Source organism: Papilio machaon, chromosome 24 (genome assembly GCF_912999745.1).
Source record: "Papilio machaon chromosome 24, ilPapMach1.1, whole genome shotgun sequence".
Lineage (NCBI taxonomy): Eukaryota > Metazoa > Arthropoda > Insecta > Lepidoptera > Papilionidae > Papilio > Papilio machaon.
Window position 1 is genome coordinate 3,999,076 of NC_060009.1, and position 15,783 is coordinate 4,014,858.

General features: G+C 33.4%; 1 protein-coding gene across 1 annotated transcript in view; it reads right to left on the reverse strand.

The window, feature by feature from the left end:
* The window catches only part of LOC106719048, a 32,327-nt gene extending 17,062 nt beyond the window's left edge, over positions 1-15,265 (reverse strand). The window contains exons 1-22 of the mRNA XM_045683903.1: positions 14,847-15,265; positions 14,147-14,297; positions 13,590-13,749; positions 12,826-13,083; positions 11,986-12,199; positions 11,556-11,709; positions 11,120-11,288; positions 9,300-9,467; positions 9,076-9,219; positions 8,186-8,285; positions 7,599-7,703; positions 7,276-7,398; positions 7,111-7,195; positions 6,550-6,949; positions 5,572-6,285; positions 4,453-4,563; positions 3,837-3,924; positions 3,698-3,764; positions 3,482-3,536; positions 2,835-2,888; positions 2,648-2,732; positions 2,248-2,277 (exon numbers count right to left, since the gene is read on the reverse strand). Coding sequence (XP_045539859.1) covers positions 2,248-2,277; positions 2,648-2,732; positions 2,835-2,888; positions 3,482-3,536; positions 3,698-3,764; positions 3,837-3,924; positions 4,453-4,563; positions 5,572-6,285; positions 6,550-6,949; positions 7,111-7,195; positions 7,276-7,398; positions 7,599-7,703; positions 8,186-8,285; positions 9,076-9,219; positions 9,300-9,467; positions 11,120-11,288; positions 11,556-11,709; positions 11,986-12,199; positions 12,826-13,083; positions 13,590-13,749; positions 14,147-14,297; positions 14,847-15,265 — 3,854 coding nt within the window. The remainder of the gene's footprint in view (positions 1-2,247; positions 2,278-2,647; positions 2,733-2,834; positions 2,889-3,481; positions 3,537-3,697; positions 3,765-3,836; positions 3,925-4,452; positions 4,564-5,571; positions 6,286-6,549; positions 6,950-7,110; positions 7,196-7,275; positions 7,399-7,598; positions 7,704-8,185; positions 8,286-9,075; positions 9,220-9,299; positions 9,468-11,119; positions 11,289-11,555; positions 11,710-11,985; positions 12,200-12,825; positions 13,084-13,589; positions 13,750-14,146; positions 14,298-14,846) is intronic.
* Between the last annotated feature and the right edge of the window lie 518 nt (positions 15,266-15,783).

The following is a 15,783-nucleotide window of genomic DNA, read 5'->3' on the forward strand; positions in this document are numbered from 1 at the left end:
AAGTATTAAGTTCAAAAAATCTTATAAAAATTTGAAACGAAGTGAGAATTATTAAATGTAATATTTTTATAGTAATTTGATATTTTAATTAATTTAATACAATCTCTAACCGTGGGTTTTGAGACCAAAATCTCTGTATAAAACATACCGTCATCCTTGTTTATACAGAGATTTTGGTGTCAGAAACCAATAGTGTCATAAAATAATACAAAAGCATTATAAACGTAACAGAAAAAATTGTAGTTAGTACGATATCAGTATCATTAAACACTCCATATCTAGATAATGTCTAATACATATTAAACTAGCTTTCGCCTGCGACTTCGTCTGTGCGGAATTAAAAAAAACTTAATATGTAGCCTATGTGATCTTCCAGAGTATGTTTTATATCTATAGCAAATTTCATTAAGATCCAATAAGCCTTTCTGGAGATACCTTCAAACATACATCATCCATCCATTTATCCATCTGGATGGATCTAAATTTTTTAATTTTTTTCTGTCATAAGAACCTTTTGACAATAACAAACACAAAAAAAAGTGAAATTGGTCCAGCTGTTCACGCGTGATGGCGAGACCAAGGGATGTAGGGATTCATTATTATATATATAGATTGAGTCTACAGAAACTAAACTAATTGGTACTTGTGTACATTCAACGTAGAAATATAACTGTTATATATTGCAAGATATAACGATATTGCAAGGGAGTTTAAAATCAAAGGAAAAAAAAATATTTTTTCAGGATTATTGGATAGTTGCATTCGCAAATTTAAAAATCTATTTAGCATTAAATCAGCCAAATTAATTTTAAAACATTTAAATCAAACATAAGTCGTATAGTATTAAGATGAATTGTTCGACACATTTACACAGACAAATATTTCTATTCAAATTATGAAATATCAATAAGAACATTATCTAAATAAATTTACTTGTGGATAATGAAATAAAATTAAACTTCAGTAGTTATTAATCACAAACAATAGATAATTAACAAGTGTAACACCTTAATTAATGATCCCATTTCAATGACGATTCCACATGTAATTTTTATCCGTTTTGCAGCATCAGATCCGAGAGGAATGAAAGTAGAAGAAAACAACAGCAAATGTTCACAGAGTGTATTTAAATTACTGGAATAAAATTTTGAAAATTTGCGCAACAAACCTAATACATGACACCTTAGTTCTGACATTTTGATTGACAATTATTTTGAAAGTTCCGCTATCATCGTCAATGTCTTTAGTAAATCTTTATAAAGAGGTTAAATTGCATTTCGAACTCTTTATTTAAATTCTTACCTCCTTAGTGAATTCTCATGAAAATAGTGAAATATTAAGAACAGTTAGGAAGGATATATTCTTTTAATATTAATAAAATTATGTGACATCTACGATATACGAAATATTCTAAGAAATTATTCAGATATTTTATGGATTTTTTATGCATTTTGTAGGTACTTTTTCAATTCCTAACCGTTGATTTTCACTACCGAAACTATAGTTAGTTAGCAACCCATTCCCGTACCATATCATTGTCCCAAAGGGGACAGTAATAACAGTGTACGTACGTTTGTATTATTTGAGTAAATACTCAAATTTAGGATATACCTAAGCTTAAGAAAGTTCCTCAATTAAATTTTCGAAAATCCTACGCTAAGATATGACGTGTATTTATTTTCTGAGTGATGACGGCTCGGTCGGCTCGACCGGTGATATACCACGACCACACAGAACAGACAGACCACAAGACAGGTGAAGTGGAAGTAATTCCGCGTTTCGTAAGTAAGATTAAAGGGAAGCAACGCATAACCAATTACGGATGTCTTTACACAGTCAATTTACTATTTCTGCGATTTCAAGCGGCTGTTGCTCGTTTGCCAACTTATAATTAAAAAAACGTAAAGATAGTGAATAAATTAAAAATTATTTAAAATATGAATATTATTTTGTAATAAAAAATACACTCGATTTACGTACTTGAAGGGTAGTCTAAAACCTAACCATATATGTATCACCTAAGAAGGGGTGGGTGTCAAAAATTGCTAAAAACATCATGATTAATGGACGATCCTTTATATATGTTGTAAAAAATCAGTAACTTAATCGTTTAATGACAATTTTTTGTAACCTAATTAAAGAGGCTCATTAGATAAATGACAAAGAGATAATTAGAGAGAGAGTGTGAGAGGAGGGAGAGAGAGAGAGATAGTAAAAATAAACTCTAAATAAAATAATTACACTTACCTCAAATGTAGAAACCGATCAGACATAGCACTGCAAAGCAAATATTTCAAAATTAAATAATAAACTAAAAACAAATGTCTAGATAATTTCGTATAAACATAATTCTGTCAGCTGATTTTTTTCAGAGACAATGACAGATAATCATGGGTAACTCAACTAAAATTTATAACCCGGTGGGCATAAGTTAAACTAAATTATGATAGCACACTAGCGCCCCCCTGTTAAAGTATAAAAGTGATGTGTATTGTCGTATTGTAGCTGCCTTGTCATATTTTATTGTCATTTTCTATGCCTAAGTAGGTCTGAAATATTTTCTGACAGAACTAACAGTGATAGCAATGCTTATAAATTGTAAGCTAAAGTTGGTTAAAAATAATAAAAAGTGTCAATACAAACTTACTGTTTGATGGACTTCAGTTTAATGCCGCGAACCGGTTTCGAGAGCATTTCAAATTCAGTTTTGAAATTTAATGTTACTGACGAAGCTGAAAACAATTAGTGTTTTACGACATCTGTATCCTACTCATTATTGTAATAAGACTTTATTTCTATGATTGAATACAAAAAAGAAATCAACAACTTACTACCTAATTTATTAGGTTGATAATGTTTGAGATTGTTCAAGTATTTCTTTGATATATCTGTAACAAAGACAACTAATTTTATTTCGTAATAGTTGATAAACATATTTAATAATTAAAAAATCGTGAGACATTATAAACGGCTATAGTTAGTCAGGTGTAGTCACTAGTTATGTTTTGAAACTAGTTTAGACTTGAGCCTATATGCAATAGAGGTGAGAAATCATATTTACACACTAGCGGTCGCCCGCGACTTCGTCAGCGCAGAATTAAGCAGCTACCTTGCTGACAAATCCCGTCAAAATGAACAAACGTGGCCTTGCGAATAAATACAGTAATATATACATACAAAAATTTTAAATAATTGTTTTTTGTTCAGCAACGCAAATACACCACGTGTACGAAATATGATTATTTTTTTAATATTACATTCAGACATTCCAATTTTATTTTATTAAATTATTTTGCTACGTTTCAGTGTTTAAATCTAGTATACAAACATCTCTGTGTTTAAGAAGTCTGTGATTACATCTTTATAAAGGTAAACTGTTTAGATAGGTCTGTTAAAATTTCTTATTTCTACTGAATTGGACTAAGAGTATCTTTCAATTAGTTTACATACACTTTGCTTTAGAAAAATTAAAAATAATTACCTTGTGAACTGCAGCAACAGCTATGATATGGAGAGGCCTCACTCTCCCCCTTTAACTATAAACATTACAAACATTTTAATTATATTTTATCTAAATTTACTTTTAATGACAATTTATAGAGATAAGTAAATTTTAAAAAAAAATACTGTGATTTTTTTACTCGTATAAGATATCAGTTACAAATACGATCAACGTTTTAGTTGAATTTTTTCTTACCGATTTTAGAGTACCTTCTTCCTTTTTCAATAAATGTTTTGGTACACCTCTAGTTTTAAATGCATCCCTGTTACAATAAACCCTTTAAAATATGTTTAAAAACTTAATTAATATTAAAAAAAATGTAATGCTAACTTACGGCCAGTCAATTTGATCGAATTCAGTATTTCCTATAGAACAATAATATCTTAAACTCCGTGACATGCCGTAGTCGGAGACAGAATTGGCTGAAAGGCAGGTAACAAGAAAAAAAATAATTTGAAGGAGAAATTGCTGGCTTGATAAATTTTACAATTTTTACAAGATTCGTCTCCCCTCATCTTTTATTGATAACTAGCTTTTACCCGCGACTTCGTCCGCGTGGAATAAAAAATAGAAAACGGGGTAAAAATTATCCTATGTCCTTTTCCTGGTCCTAAGCTACCTGCCCACCAATTTTCAGTCAAATCGATTCAGCCGTTCTTGAGTTATAAATGGTGTAACTAACACAACTTCCTTTTATATATATAGATTGTCCTGTCTAGACTAGGCCTCCCGAGGGCAAAGTGTATTCGCTCTGAAGCGATTCCATAACGAATTTCAAAAATAGCTGGACCCTATTAAGTGACTTATCGAAAGTTATTGTATTGTTCTATATATTTTTGAAGTTCCTTGTGGTATCGAATGCACTTTGTCTTCATAAACTATTCTACATTCTACTTATATATGTATTTTTATCTGATTTTGTATAAACTAAATAAAATTATAAAACGTACCCGCTCTCTTTGCCTTCATTATTGTCCTCAAAGAGAAGGATGAAGTATTTGGAAGCAATGAGTAGTAATTATTAAACCATTTATGCGTCAGGAAGGATTTTTGGGTTTTCGCTGTTAAAAGTATTTCAATAAAAAAAAATTAACCGCATATACGTACAGTCAGGGCCTTTGGCGGTGTTTCACTTATAGAAAAATTGCCGTGTTTCTTGCAACAAGACAAACTCCACCCTTTAAAAATGATCAATCACGTAGCAGAGAGTTACGCAAACGACGGCATAATAAGCCGTGAAGTACTGATCTGCCTTTTTTCGTATTTAAAAGTTGCGTCTTATTGGTTACTGTTTCTGCGTCGTCACGTCGCCTAAATGCTTATGAAAGTTTCAAATGACTCGTTAAAAAGTGGAATACCGCCAAATTCCCTGATGGTACTTTTGAATTTATGTAAGTAATTTTTTTAGAAAACAGCGGATATAGAAAGTATAGAAAATTTACTTTTACTCGAAGGCACAACGTCACGTAAGTTTAGTTTAGCACTGCTTATGTTTAGGAGATTTTAAATAATATACATAAAAATCTTTTCTTATTTAATACTAAAAAAGCCACATTACCGGTATTTTCTCCGGTTGTGATGGTCATTTTCTTTGAATTTAATTTTAATTCAATATCTGTTTCATGTCCAGCTATTACATCTTCAATTGCATTAATCAGTTTCGTTTTGTTTTTATTCTTCTTTGGTTTGACCTGTAAATGTTGCTAATATGGATGGATGGATGGATGGATGAGTTATTAACTATCTCCAGAACGACTAAACGTATCTTGCTGAAATTTGGCGTAGATAAAGAACATACCCTAGAAGAACATATAGGCTACTAATTAAGTTTTTTTTTAATTCCGTGCGGACGAAGTCATAGGCGACGACTAGTGTTACTTAGTTAATCTTACCCTTATTTCAAAGACTATTAAAATTAGAAGATATTATTTAATAAAAGTGACGTACTTTAGACATTTTTACGACATCAACCATTTTCGATCCAGAATGAAGTTTAAGTCTGTGCAGACTTTTAGCTGAATTAGTTCGAAATATTTTGCTCTTTTTCAATTCCAAATGATTCGATTTACTAAATTTTGTTTTCTTCCAATCTTGTTGGCCAATGTATTCCGACAGCCTATAAATCCTGGCATCCTCGTCATCCTTATCTTTCTTTATGTTGTCATCGCTTTTATGACTGGACGTGTGACTACTCTTTTTTCTCTTTTTGTGATTAGTTTTCTGGGTTCGAGGTGAGGCTTTCTTATTATTTCTGAACATTTTCTTAAAAACTGAACACGGGGTGAAACTAAATTTTCTATGGCGACAGAAGCAAAGCCTACGCATGCGCTTGATACAACGACAAGTGCTTTTACTCTCAGGTTTATTTGGTTCTTGCTTATCACCCTGACCTGCTGCACTCTTATCATTGTCTTCGTTATTTTTTGATGCTTCTTCTTTCTTAGGTTCATCCTGAGGCGTCTTACTTGCTTTTTTATTATCCAATGTCTGCTTAGAATTTGATTCAGACTTACTTGATTTTATAAAACAAGATTTTTTACAATAATCAGACACGTTCTGTTGCTCGATAAAGTTGTAGTCGCAGCTACAATAATCAGTTTCATTGGCGAATAGACGAGTATTAATTTTTCTATCTTTGCTACTGCATCGAAAAATGCTTTTGTAATTATGTCGTAAGTTTTTGGCAAATATATTAGAACGCGACATTCTCGAAACTGTTAGAGAGCTGGATTTAAATTTAATCTCATAGTAACTAGATTTTGGCGATGGATAGTCACTGCAACCTGTTGTTAATGCATCATGGAAATGATTTATGGTCTTATTACATCTGTATTTAGAATCACTCAATGAAGGTAAGCTTGTGGATAAGAAATTCACTCTACGGAATTGCATTTTGCTTACTTTACTTCTCAGGTAATCGATTAGATTTTGTCTTTGTTTCATCTCATTTATTATCTTTCTTTCGTTTTTCCTTCTATATTTAAAATTATCTCCCGTATCGTTATACTTCGAAAAGAGTCTTTTCATATCTTTGTTTTCTTTATTACCTTTTGAATTTTTAGGAACACCATTATTAAGTTGGGAATTTACATTGTGTTTCGATATTCTCCAATATTTATCAACTTTTTCTTCAACACTTATTGGATAATAGGTGCTACTAGGATATAAATTACTGTATTGTTTACTAGATACACTTAATGGCATTAAATTTGTTTCAAATTTTACATCAAAGTCATAAACATCATTGAAACTTTCTACAATGTTTGCTTTTCTTTGATTCCCGTTCAATTCAGCAAGTGGACGTCTACCATTTTTATATCTAAGCGAATCTTCTTCAGTGTAATTACTTTTTGTTTGAGTTAAAAACCAATCTCTTGTATCCGTTTGCTTTTTAGGCAACAATTCAAATCGCTCACAGATATTTTTTGGTTTGTCAATAATATATTTCTGAAATTATATAAAATGATATACTCTTCAGGATATATTCATTCGCACACGTATTCCCATTAGAAATTACTCAACAAAGACTACACGTATGGAATTTTCAGACTTCAGTACATAAGCACTTTACAGAGTAATTTAAATAGCCAGGAATCTATTAAACTTACGGTTTGTTTAAAATTAGCATCATCTTCAGTATCCATTTGTTCATCGAAATCCTGACAGTCACTGTTACTATCTTCAGAAGAACCTCTGTGTTAAAACATGGAAATATTGAAAAACGATTTTTTTTTTCAAGTACAAGTTTTGAAAGAAAATTAGACAATACTTACTTTTCTAAACTAACATCACTGAAATCACCATAGTCCTCGGGATTCAAGCAAATAGTACATAATTGTCCTAAATCGTTGAAGCAACGTTCGCAATATACCCCTGGACATTTTGACGTATCACATCTAAATTAAAAAAAATAAATAGAATAGAAAAATTTCGAAGAAATATCGACTAACTAGACACCTTAGAAATGTCATCATTACATGTTTGTTACAATTTTGTTATGACAATGTTTAAATAAAAGGAATCCGTAATTTATTAAGATATCCTAAAAAACAACTATTATAATACGTTTGATTGATTTGTTAATTTCATTAAATACCTGACAAGTTTCGAATCCAATTTGTTGGTCTCCTCAATAGATCCACATAGCAAACAATTTGGTTCTTTTGGTACAGTTCCTAGCAAACAGCGTAGCCACCAGCATCTTAAATAGATAAAAATACTACTACAATAACACTGTTAACGAATACATCTTACTTATAATCTTACTAATATTACAAATGCTAATGTTTAGTTGGATGGATGGACGGACATTTGTTACAAATTATCTCCAGAACGGCAGCATAGATCCACTGAAATTTGGCATAGATGTAGAACATAGTCTGGAAGAACACAAAGGCTACTAATATTTTTTTTTAATTGAAAGGAGACAAAGTAAACTAATAAAAAAAAATGCAGTCGAATTGATAACCTCCTTCTTTTTGAAGTCGGCTAAATAAGAGAAGCCACGATTTTTATTTGACTCTATAGCTAAGTAGTAAAGTGACAAATATAAAAAGTCGCAACAAAATCTATCTTTATGAACATAACTCTACATACGTCATGTCTTTCTCAAAATGTATTCCTAAAAGAATATGGGTTGTTTGGAATTATCATTTTTAGTTTATTTTGTACAAAATCACTTACGGTAAAATAGAATCCAACCATTCAACGAACGTTAGCTCGTCTTTTTTTAAATATTTATATTCCTTGTGCAATTTTCTTCTAGCAAACTTCATGAAACCACCTTAAATATTAAATTAAATTTTTCAAACTAAAATATGTAATTTTATGAAAAAGCAAGGAATACTATCGAGAGGGAAGATAGAAAAAGCTATAGGCAGAATTTTGCAAGTTTTATTCCGGTTAAGGCATATCTGTACTAAGAATAGTAACAGCGTGGTAGCATGTATGGCAAAAAAAAAACCTTGGTTGGGTAAAGTCCTGATTTTTTAATCTTTAAGTCTAACTAAACAATTCAAAAGTATGTTTAATAGTACCTAGTATAACATAAATCGTTATAGCTTCGTTAAGCGCCCCATTAAACCAGTGGAAGGGGGAATTAAAGATATAGAGCGTGAAATTCTCTCACGTTGTTGAATATTCAGAATAATTTTGTAGTAAAATTATAACTAAACAGGAACAGTGTCACAAAATACGTCATACTTCGCTGTTTCCATGTAATATCTTACTAATATTATAAATGCGAATGTTTGGATGGATGGATGGATCGATATTTGTTTGAAGGTATCTCCGGACCGGCTAAACGGATCATAATGAAATTTGGCACAGATGTAGAAAATAGTCTGGAAGAACACATAGGCTACTTATTATCTTTTTTTTTTAAATTCGCGCGGACGGTGTCGCGGGCGACAGCTAGTTATTATTATATACAGTAGTATAAGCGAGAACTGGATAACTCAGAAACCTAAATAAGAAAAATATCGGGGTCCCTTGGACTCTCGCTTATCCAGGTTCGAAAGTTTTCCTTGTTTACTTACTAACTTAATCTATTAGTAGAATTTAAGCTAACTTACCTCTACTCTTCAATATATGATTGTAAAGCCACAATGCTCTGGCTTTTGCGCGCTCCGGACGGTAATGACCCATAATAACGTGGCTCAGCCGTAGCCCATAAGGCTCGAATAGAGCAAAGAACCATAGTAGAAATATTAGTACACCTGTAGAGATAGGAGACCGAAGAAGGTATGTATTTATACTGATGTTGGCAGTAGAAACGCAATAGTAGACTTTAACTTACCAATTTGTGTATAACGATACAAATCAGGCGGGTCTGGGTTGGGTAGACAGGAGACTGTGGAAGATGGATGTGCGGACAATGGTATGGTCAGGAATCCTATCAAAGAACGTAGCATTTCTGCTACTGGACCACTTCCTGATATATGCACACCCACATTTGTAGGTCCAGCTAGAATTAACAGTAAATGAAAGAGTAAGATAGAAAGAAAAACACATACAAGGCACAAAATTAATATCAAAGTGTGGCTAAAGGAAGCTAGCTCAACGAAGCAGAGGCAGACTAAACTGTCCCTGCACTGGTTTCCAAGTGAAGGAATTAAAATCAAACCCAAATTCTGACTCAAACTAAATCCAAGTCGTTTCGTGGTGAAATAAGAATTGAATGAGACCTCCAATGATCTACCTCCGACACTCAGGGTGAGTTAATGATTACTTAACACGTTCACTGCGGATCAGGCCTAGATCGACCTGCCGCGGAATTTCAGCTGGTGCGGACGAAGAAAACTATGTCCCTCTCACTGGTGCGGAACGATTATCTCATAAAAAATCACGGCAGGCCTTTATCGGCCTACCACGCACTGACGGTGAAAAATATCAACTCGGTGCGGCAGGGGTCTATCGCGGCCCGCCGTCCCAACAGGCGGTTGGCGACCCGATACCGCACGGAGCGCCCCGCTTCGCTAGTTAGTGTTGAGCCATCTCACTGAACTGTACGTCGCGTTTTTTCTTTCCGTAAAATTAACGACGCACGATGGCAGGAAACAAAAGAAAAATACAAATTTTGGAAAATAAACTAATTCGCGAGGCAGATAAAAGTGATAGTGACAGCAGTGAGGAAATATTTTCCTTCAAGAAAAAAAATAGATATTTTCCTTCAAGAAAAAAATAGATATTTTCCTTCAAGAAAAAAAAAATAGGATGTGCACACAAAATCTTTGTGCGAAATGTTTTAAAGACAAACATAAATAAATAATTAAATAAACTATTTTTCATTTCTTTTCTACAATTCTATTTTATTTTCGATATCTCCTTATTTTTGTCTTTCCATCACTACTAAAAATACTTTCTAGTGCGGTGCTGGTCGATATCGACCCGCCACTTTCCCTGGTTCATTTCTCATTTCCTGTTTGGCAGATCCCGGGGCGAATCAACTCTAAAGAAGGTGGGTTCAAGGTTTTTCTAACAGTCCAAAAAGTACACACCTATATTATGTTTTCGCAAAGTTATAGCGATTTAATCTAACCTTATGCTGGTGGGTCGAGAAAGGCCTGCCACGCACTGGCGGAAAAATCATTGGGGGCTCACTTTGGCCCGCCGCCGCACAAGACGAAGGTTTAAGATTTTACTTGCCGCAGCTAAGGTGTTAAACAGTCGCTTAGGTCAGTTTTATTTTGCTAAATCAATTGCAATATTAGTTAACGTAACACTAAACTTTCCATCTTAGCTTTGGTCAATTTACCATCGTAGCTTCTTGTTGTTTGATTTATTATAAGTGAAAGTCCAACTCGTAACACTAGAAACCTTAATAAGTATGTCTTTCTAAAGAATTTTTATATAATTCATCAATATGTCGAATAGCGAAGAGATTGCAGCCCGAAGACATTTTACTAATATTATAAATGCGAATGTATAGATGGATGAATGGATGTTTGTTTGAAGATATCTCCAGAAGAGCTACATGGATCTCGCTGAAATTTGGCATAGTAGTAGAACAGAGCATTGGAAGGACACATCGACTACTAATTAAGTTTATTTTTAATTTCTCGCGTGCAAAGTCGCAAGCAAAAACTCGTCTGAAATATGTTAAAACATTGAACTTACGTTGCAAAGGCGTTTGAAATCTCTCATGATACCGTATCGTCATTAACACCCAATATAGACTGTAATCTGCTGCCATGTGGATAAGTAGCTTGAATGTTGTGATCACCATGTGAACGATAGACCGCGTAAGATAGACTTTCTCTGATGCCAATAGTCTGAATGAAGTAGTCTGTGGAATTTACTACGATGCAGTTTATTGCTCAAGTATTAAAGATGGCGAGCTGCTTATTATGTAAAGTTGAACATTGATTCATCAATCACAAGAGTTTTCACTAATGAACTTGATATTTAGAACAGAAAATAATCAATAAAAAATCTGACATTTATCGGGTCTTTTAATAACTTAACAAAGGATATAACAGTATAGATTTTTGTATCATTGGGCTTAAGAATTTGCTTGTGTTGTTATTAATTTTAGAATACAAAACAGACTCACAGTAATGTACTTGGCCTTCTCTCGGCGATTCAACGGCAGAATCGTTTCTTTGCCTTCTTTGAGCCTTTCAAAATCCAAGTTACGAAGCTCTTTAGTAACATAGCGATTGTCGAAACGAGATCTAGTATCGTACATATGTTGGTATTTTTTAGCTCTGTAAGATTTTTAACATCAAATTATTAGTTTTAAGTTAATCTATATATATACAAGAAAGTTGTGTTAGTTACACCATTTATAACTCAAGAACGGCTCGAATCGATTTGACTGAAAATTGGTGTGCAGGTAGCTTAGAACCAGGAATAGGACATAGGATAATTTTTACCCCGTTTTCTATTTTTTTTTATTCCGCGCGGACGGAGTCGCGGGTAAAAGCTAGTTTTTATTAAAGAGGAAGCAGAATTCGATCAAACCTAAGAAAATATCAACTCACCTAAAAATAATGAGCAATAGAAACAAACTAGTGACACATGAACTCCACGACAACCAAGTCAGCAACGGATCAGCTCTGTTCCTAATCTCAGTAACGATACCAGCAGCGACCTGACTAGCGGAGCGACTAGCATTGCTACTGAATGAATACGAATGGTGGACGTGGATCTTTACGCAGAGCAATGACTGGACACGTCTAGCGAAGCTTTTAAATTCTAAAACATAAATGTAGATGTTAACAAGATTTTGAAATTTAGTTTAGAAGTCTCATAATCACGTATCGGTGCTAAGGTTGTGAGGTTTCCCGAAATCTTGTTAGTGAATTGATCAATATATTTGTCTGTGAATAGTCTGATAACACCCTCGTAAATCACCGGAGCGTCGGTGGCTCAGGAGTTCAGCACTTGATTTGTAATCTGCAGGTCCTGGATTCGAATCCCGTCATATACCAATGTGTTTTTCGATTTACATATGTACATTTATCCGACATTCTTAAGGTGAAGGTAAACATCGTGATGCCTGAACTTATCTTCAAAGAAATTAAAGGATATGTGTAAAGTCGACCATCCGCATTGGGCCAGCGGGGTTGACTATAGCCTAGTCACCCCTTACTTATGAGGCCCCGTGCCCCTCGGTGGGGACGTATAGTGAGCTGATGATAAAAATCACCGCTCAGACGAGTCCCTTCTCGTATTTATTCAAGTTTGTACCATTAACCACATTACTTATTGTTATTGTTACTTAACTGCTCTTAACTTTATGGCAATAATCAATACAGTATTATAGAAAATATCCGGGCTTCTTCGTATCAAGAAACGGAAGAGAGTTATCTAAAACTTACTTCTTTTCATTGTAGCAACAATAGTTGTCCTAGTATAATCAGCAATCTCACATATTCTTCTGAAGCGTTTCAAAGATTGGCATGACACTTCAGCAAGATAGTCAAAATTAAAGAACCTTGGTACTTTAGATCGTAATATCCTACTGCTACTACCTAGGTTCAACATACGGACGCAATGTTGGTACGGCGTTCCTAACTTCTGGTTACATTTCTTCGTAATCGAATTCAACCATGGAAAGGAAGATTCTAGAACGTTTGCTGGAATTATTCGAAAAACTTAGTTTCAATAAACAACATAACAAATAGCAGAACAACAAAGTTGTTTACATTGTCATTAACTTATATATTTATTACTGCTTTAACAGAATCAATGAAACTTATGAGAATATCACAAGTGCTCGAGAAATCAAATAAAATGTCAAATGCAATATGTGATAACTGTGTTTCCATTCGTTAATTTGTACTTGAAAAACAAAGTCATTAAATTAAGATCACGTACAACACCAATTTTCATATGTCGTGTATTTACTTAATCTATCTATATATATAAAAAAAGTCGTGTTAGTTACACTATTTATAACTCAAGAACGGCTGAATCGATTTGACTGAAAATTGGTGGGCAGGTAGCTTACAACCAGGAAACGGACATAGGATAATTTTTATCCCGTTTTCTATTTTTTATTCCGCGCGGACGAAGTCGCGGGTAAAAGCTAGTTAGAAGTTAAAGAAAAAAAAACTGGTCATAATAATAGCGTGTTTCTTACCAATATTAATCACCAATCGATGAGTCGTAACTAGTGTTGTTTTTAGTTTCTTTGCGATTCCTTTTATACCTTCAGTCATTCTCTCTATCCAATCTTTCATTGCGTTAAATGGATTCTTTATGGAATCCATTATATCCTTTACGCTGGTTTTTATTTGTTCCTAGAACGAAAGTTAATTCATCATTCCAAGAGAACAGAGTTCGAAGTGGTGTCTATGTTTAAATTTGTTTAGTATAATAAGGCGAGCAAAATTGCTAGTTAAAGGTTTAGTTGGTCCCAATAGGTGATTACATCGGAACGGACATAAGTATAGATCTATCCAAATAACTTGGCGGCCCAAGATCATCGGCGTGTTGCGCAATACCCTCCCCTTGCATCTAAAACTGTGTTCTGAGTAGCTACTCGCGCGAAGTTAAACATCCAAGATCATTGAAAACTACTATATATAATCGCAAAAACGTTTCCCTTCTGGCATTGGATCAGTAAGCAATGATGATATATTTACATATAGGAGTTTCAGTAGTGAAGACCCGATGGTGTATACTGAATTACATTACCTGATGACAAGCCATAGATTCGGATAACACTTCAGAGTTCTTCAACGTGTTTGTTGCAGGGCCGGTCAATATTAGCACTAAAGCGTAGCAAGTCAACGTATATCTCCCAACACGGGAGAAGAATTGCGGTATCAGTAGAAATACAAGACATCTATGAAATTAGGCTTATAATTATTGTTTAAGATAGTTCAGGAATAAGTACCACAGACATCGGACTTCCAACTTTGACTGTAGCTTGGATAATTATGATAATTGATAATTAGCTTACGATATAACAATTTTCAACATTGGCCACCTCCAGTGAAATATCACAAGATAGAGGTGAGGTGGATGCAATTCCGTATTTCGTCTGTTGAGTGTGCGTGTCGAAGGCATAATTTAGTCTTTTCCCTTCCCATACTTTTCTTATAAGAAAGGGAGGGAAAGGAGAAGTGGACTTGACGCATAGGATTTTTGTCGTCATTTCGAATTTAGGTGACCGTTTGCTCGTTTGCCGCCTTATAATATAAAAAAATGGTAGAAGTCACTAACATTTTTTTTCTTTTTATATCCTAAATAAGTATTCTCACTTTTACCTATACATTGAAGATATTTTGGGCATACAACTAGAACCTTTTTAGTAGTAATGCGCATATATTGAAATACACATATCGTGATAACGTGAAATTCTTTAGAGCTTTAATATAAAAAATATAATTACCTTACTCGATAGCTGAAAGCCAATCCCAAAGTAAGTAGGACGCCTATTATCGAGCTCATAATAGTGGCATGCATCAGGGATATTGATAATTGAAATACGAAAAACATGAAGCATAAATAAGTAAATACAATTCCTCCAATAAATCCGATGACGCTCTTCATTAAGAAATTTGGAAATGTCTGATCGGTTGTCAAATAAACGAGTAAATTGAATACGGAAGATCCTTCGGGGCACAAATTTTTAAACTTTTTTACCAAACGTTTTTTCGTACTGTAGCTGTAATGTGACCATTTTTGCATCAACGTGTTCTTTGGAACTTCAACATTGGTTTGTAACACTGAATTAATTTTCTCTTTTTCATATGCCGACCTGTATTTCTCGATAATGCGTGCCTTCCAGAGCAACGCAAAATTAGCCATCTTTATGGTGGTACAAAATTATTTATTACGTATTACGTATCTTGGATGTAAAATAATTTAAAAATATTTGGCGTCATAGTCCCAATATACAATATTCTATTAAATTGTAAAACACGGTGTATTTTCCAAAACCATCACCTGACAGAAGCCTGAAGACAAAAAGTCTGAAATATCTATTTTAATTCTAACTGATTTTCTTGGTGGCCTGTTTTGAAATTACATGAAAAAACAAATCAATTTTTTATTAACTTTTATTAATTCATTACTTTATTAAGGAAACTTATTGAAGAATTACGTTTCAAATAATATAAAAAATAAAGATATCAAATTAATTTTATTAAAATCGTATCGTGTCGTCATAGATCATTTATTAAACAGACTTCCAAAAAGGACAAATTTCTCAAATCCTCTGTATCGTGCTTTTTAAGTTTGTTTTTAGCGTAATATATGGATTATACCTAGTAATCAAGAAGTAACACTAAAATTCAGAACGGGTAACAGACCTGATACAATGTTAA